Raw genomic sequence first — 5851 nt, forward strand, 5'->3', positions numbered from 1 at the left:
TTGTTCTAGAGGCTGGCCAGATGGGTCAGATCCTGGTCAGGTCATGTGTTCCTGTAAACCTCCAAGAAAACAATTATTATTCTCTGTTCTGCAACTTTTTATCTCCATGAATGGGCTCTTAAAAGTCAGAGCCTTAGAAATAGTCTATCCTGTATATTTCAGGCTCTAGGCAACATTGTTTTACAAAAAGTGCAGAGCCAGCCTGGATCACAGGGATGGACAGAGTTAGCTCAGGCAACAAAGCATAAAGATTAAAGTAAAAAAGATCTCATGTGGAGGCAGATTTGTTCTTCCCTATTACATAGCTATTTATAATTCTTTCATACTTATGAATTTTGAAATATAAATTATTTTAATTTTTGTGTGTAGTTCCCTCTGATAGAAAATGAGGCAAAACATGCACTATTCAAAATTCACAAAACTAAATAAGTGTAAAAGAAATTCAAGTTCTATCCCTGGGTTTACACAAGACACAAACATGATGCGGGAAAGTTGGAGCTGAGGACAAAGGAAATCCTGAGTAAAAATGTCTGTGAAACAGCTAGTCTTCCAGGGTCAGCTTAAGATGTTCAAGAGTTATCAAGTTGGTGGGCCTCAAGTAAAGGTCTCTAATGGATGAAGGAACCAGGTTCCAGATGGAATGAAGAGAAAATTGGCTAAGGTCTCTCTGACAGGATGAGAGTAGTTGGAAGGAGGGATCTGGAAGCCCCAGGAGGGTGCAGGTGTCTGTGGGTGTGGATGGGAAGGAGGGGCAGTGATTCAGCCTATTTCTCGTATTGCCCCTCCCCCACACTCAGGAGCCCTTTGTGACAAGGCCACAGCTCTGTGATGCAGGCCTGGGGTTCTGCCATCAAGCAAACTCCCAGTGCTCTGTTGCCTGAGGGCAGCAATGCAGTTCAGAAGATGGAGAATCTCTTTTCTTTGAAAAACATTGTTGCCATCTGGCTGAGATCCAGCCCAACTTCCTGGGTGATTGATATCATCCTTGGGTTCCTGTGTGGACTGGGGCTCTTCCTAATGTTACTCCACTGCTTCCAGAGTAATCTATTCTTAGCACCACCTAGGAAACATAGAAACATCAGGAAGGTAAGAAACCTTTGGCTTAATCCCAGCAGAGATTCTCTCTTTTTTTCTTATTCTTATTTCCACTTTTCTAAACCACGTAGAGAGACTCCTGAGATGGGAACTCTCAGAAAAGTATAGAACATCATCCTTCTAGGGAAAAGCCAGGCCAGAGAGGGGTTAGAGTGGGCATGAGGATTTCTAGCCTAAGATCTTAGACCAGGAGTTCAGGTATGGTAGAGGGCTCCAGGTCAAGTCCCAAATGCAGTGACTAATGGTTAAGGACTGGATTACTAAGAGTTCAATCTCTGCAGGAAGGCTGACCCCTGAGCCCTGGTTCACCAGCCACCTTCCCACAGCGGGTGTCTCAAGTGAGACCTTCCTCTGTGTTGGGGCTGAGCCCCTGAGAGCCTGAGAGAAGAGGCTGGAGTGGAGGTCTGGCCTTGGGAAGCAGAATCCTATCTGACAAAGCTCACGTGGGCATTTAGGTCTGAGAATGTGTGTGTTTCTTGATCAGAGGAACAGTGACAGAAGAAATCTATGGTGATTAAAACTTAAAAAATCCTTCTTGGGCTTCCCTGGTGGTGCAGTGGTTGAGAGTCCCCCTGCCAATGCAGGGGACGCAGGTTTGTGCCCCGGCCCGGGATGATCCCACGTGCCAGGGAGTGGCAGGGCCTGTGAGCCATGGCCGCTGGGCCTGTGCGTCCGGAGCCTGTGCTCCGCAACGGGAGAGGCCACAACAGTGAGAGGCCCGCATACCCCCCCCAAAAAAAAAAAATTCTTTGCACTCCTCAAAGAAGAAAAACTGAAAATATTGTTATCCACTTTAAAAATAAGTAAAAGGGGAAAAAACCCCACAGAGTTTTAGTTAAATGTAGAAAGTCATGTTGTTCATGAACACAGCTTGCCTAGATAGAGGACAGTGAGAGTTGGGTGTTAGCCCCTCACTTTTTCTTATCTCTCAGCATCAAGTAAAGCTGAAGGGGAGGAGCAGGAGTAGGAAGAAAAGTGGATCTTTGAAAGGTAAGCCTTTGCCATTCAGCCCTGCGTGACCCGAGAGTTAGCTTCCATCTCTCCTAGTCCTGAGGGCCCAGCTTCACGGTCTCTGAGGATGCCAGGGGCAGAGCTTATTCCTCAGGAAACAGAGCCTGAGCCTAATTAACAGAGCCTAATGAACGTGGAAGCACTTTGCAAAGGACAAACCCTTTTCAAGTGAGACTTACCATCACTGTCAGGGACATGTGGCCTTGGACACTGATACTTGGGCTCCAGAGTCTAATCCTCCAAAGATTTCCCTTAAAGGGCCATTGCACTCAGCCTCCTGAAAGGCTCTTAGGCCTCTGCCTTCACCACCATGACCCAGTCTCCTGATTTCCAGCTTTCAGAGATTGCCTGGAAGAACTGGAGGGGACTCACGACCTGGTTTCACTTCTGCAAAGGTAAAGAATCTTTCCCCTTCTCTCCTGGGTCGTCCTTCCTCCCCGAGCCTCTAATGTGACCCCAGCCCTGGAAGGGGGAGCCATGGGAGGGCGTGGCTAAAGCCCTAGGGTGACGGAGAGCAGGGGCATTATGAAGTCAGTGTGGGGGCAGAGGAGGGTTCTTGGGCTGCAGGTGCCCACCCCTGCCTGTCCTGTCCAGCCATCCTGGCCCCATCTGCTCTCCTACAGCTGCCTGGGGAGGCTTCCTGGCAAGGGCAACTTTCATCAGCTCTCATGTCCAGACCCTCCTGGTGAGACGTGCAAAGCAGTGCCTGCTGGAGCCTGTGGAAGATACTGCTTGAAGGCTTGGGAACCCTGCATGAACACCTCCTGTAGGGTTTCCTTCCCTGATCCAGACACTCGAGAGGTGCTGGAAGCACATATTAAAAGGTTTTGGGTAAAGCACAGGTGGACCCTACCCCTCAAGGTCCTCAAGCCCATAAATCTCTTTAAGTCGAAAAAGTTCCAACCCTCCACCATTCTACAGTTTGCCACTTCCCCTTCAGCCACCTGTGTATCTGGGTCCCACTCAACAGTCAAGTGTGCTGAGTTCCTGGAGAAACCTCCTCAGGCTCATTCAGGAGAGAAGGTGATAACAGAAGAGTCAGTTCCTACCGTGAAGAGGCCTCTCCTTGCCCCCTCAGCTGTGTGTAAGGAAATCCAGAGTGCCCTGGGAGCGATTCCATCTGCTGACTACCATGGACCCTCAAAGGCTTCTCTGACTGGACAGGAGGACAGGCCACCTTCTCAGTCCCTCACACTCAGCCTTGTGGGCAGAACCTGGAAGAGTGAGAGTGTGGAATGGGTCAAGAGGGACAGCCTAGAGCCAGGTCCAATTTCAGCAATGGTCAGGAATGAGCCAAGAGAGGAGAGTGGTGGTCAGGCCTCACGAGACCCCTGCCATAGGGTAACAGTGATGGAGGTGAACTTAGGATCCCAATCTTTGAGAGGTGAAGAGGCCAGGGAGGCTGTGGAGGCCAAGGAGTCTCCTGCTCTTCAACCACAGTCTAGTGTTATCTTGGAAACCAAAGTGTTGACAAAATCCCAAACCACAAATGTACATATGAGGAGTTTAGAGGTGCCAGGGGCCAGTAGAAGTTTTCTACTACCTAGACTGTCTGTTTTCCAACATCCAGGTGAGCCATGCCTTAACATGGAGGTTGCCAGTGAGTTTAACTCCAAAGTAAAGGTACAGTCAGACAACCAGCTTCAGGACTTTCCCAAACACAGGTTCCTTGCTGCAGACAACTTGGCTTCTCAGGTGCCTCAGTGCCATCCCCAGAGAGTCCCCACCAGAGACAGGTTAGCTTCCCAGGAGCCAAGTGGCCTTATGGAAGCCCAAAGGAGCCACCTAGGGCAGCAGGAGCCCAAAACTTCAAAACTCCAAGACTCATTGGAGAGCCAGAGCAAGATGATTGCCCCTACTTACAAAAGAGAGGACTGTAGGAGGCATAAACCAGGAGAGCATGAAGAAAGGTTTAAAGAATTAGGGACCTCTCAAGCTGGAAGTATGAGCCGCCCTGCCCAGGTCAGGGGAATAACAGACTCTATTGGGAGCAGATGTCTCCAGCTCATGCCAGAGAAGAAACATAGCCCTCCAGAAAGCCTCTTCAGAAAAAGGATGAGGCTATTTTTAAAGTGGATTTTCCCCAAGAAAAAAGTCAATGGTCGAGATGCTCTGCAAAAAAAAAGCCCATATCAGCCACTGCCCAGAGTCACGGATCAGTCAAAAGCAGATCAACCTTGAAGAGTGAGACTGCTGAGGGTCGGGCACGCATGACAGCTGTTGGACAGATCCCAGAAGAAAAAAGAGCAATTCACCATGGACTTCATGCCACAAAGTTAAATGAACACAAACTGGAATTCCAAGTCCCAGTATGTGGGTGTTTCTGCTACCATAGGCTTACCTCCTACCCAGAGCAAGGGAGAATGATGGGTTATACAGCCTGCAGTCATAAAGCCACCTCCAAGGGCCAGAGTTGTTCTATCAGGGAAAGGGAAGTCAGACACCAACATAGTTTGAAAAGTGTAAGGTTCGACGATGAGCAGCTGGGCCTAAGGTGCCTCCCATCCTTGCCCCCCAAGAAGAGTTTGTTTTCAGTTAGTACCTGCCAGTATGGGCCAAGGATTCCAGGTACCCCAGCCCGCCATCAACACTACTGTCCAAGGCATTGTCATCTTTGGGGAGGTGTCTTGCCTGGTCGACAGTAAAATCCTTCTTTAGTCTTCCCTTTAGTAGGAAAACATGTCTCCAAGTAAAAATTCAGTCCATGTAGAGAAAATGATTTTCTCATTAGCACATCCAAGATATTTAATGTTCCCCAATACATATATATATATATATATATATATATATATACATTTTTTTTTCTAATAAAAGCATAGTGTAATGGCTGCTGTCTGTGCTGTGCACTTTGTCTTCTAGAAGGGAGGGGCATGGAGGGAGGTGGACAGTAGCATCACAAGCTTGCTCCTTGTCTCGTGTCCCTTCATTGCACCTTATGATACTGTCATTACACAAACCAAAATTACTCTAACAATGAGATGGGAAAAACCTATGTAACCCACACCCAAGGACCTGGTTCAACCAGTCTTTCTCCTTCTTCTATGCTACTTTGAACTTTGTGCAACTGTAGTGGATAGGTTTACACGATAGGGCCGGACATTGCAATTCAGGCTCCAGGAAGTGTCAGAGCCAAGTGGATGGAAGTTTGGGGGGAATAGAGTATGGGCTCTGAGTTCAGAAACGGGAGAAATCTTGCCCCTGGATCTCTTGGTAGGGAATATCCAACATCTGCTCTTAAGAGTTCCTTCTCTCTCTGCTGAAGGCTGGGATTGAGATATGCCCTATGAACCCCTTTTAGCTTAGGCATAATAAAATGTACAGCATCACCCTCCCCCACCTCTGTTTTTCCTAGACTTTAGAGCAGCAACAAGGATGGCATTTCCAGCTCTGTGTGTGTAGGTGGGGGGAGTATCAGGGAGGCTGCTGAGGGCTGTGTTGAGTGCAGTCCCATATAAATGAATGGCTATGTTCATGGGTCACCTACCTTCCACTCTATGTTAACCCCAGAGAAGGAGTTTTGGATGAATGGAATAGGGGTGTGACTGTGGGTAGTAACTATCTGATGGTCAAACACTGTGAATTTAGGGTGGGATGTAGGTGTAGAAAAATCCCTGGATCGAAGGAAGGAGGCAAAGTGGTACCAGATTCCCATAAATGTGCAGTTCTGAAAGAGCAGCCCCCTGACATACAAGCACCATCTAAAGGCCTAAAGGGGAGGAAAAGTTAAGGGTCCAGTAGCTCATCA

The 5851-nt window shown here is 48.1% G+C and overlaps 1 protein-coding gene across 1 annotated transcript; it reads left to right on the forward strand.

Moving 5' to 3' along the window:
- The first annotated feature begins 1855 nt into the window (after positions 1–1855).
- Positions 1856–4885, forward strand: LOC308611001 (spermatogenesis-associated protein 31A6-like). The gene is given in 4 exon segments (XM_081259953.1): positions 1856–2085; positions 2441–2501; positions 2730–4225; positions 4228–4885. Coding segments are annotated over 2 exon segments (1890 nt in total). The 5' UTR covers positions 1856–2085; positions 2441–2501; positions 2730–2859; the 3' UTR covers positions 4752–4885.
- The last annotated feature ends 966 nt before the right edge of the window (positions 4886–5851 follow it).

This window comes from Mesoplodon bidens (assembly GCF_964165515.1).
Source record: "Mesoplodon bidens genome assembly, contig: HAP1_SCAFFOLD_49, whole genome shotgun sequence".
Taxonomy (NCBI): domain Eukaryota; kingdom Metazoa; phylum Chordata; class Mammalia; order Artiodactyla; family Ziphiidae; genus Mesoplodon; species Mesoplodon bidens.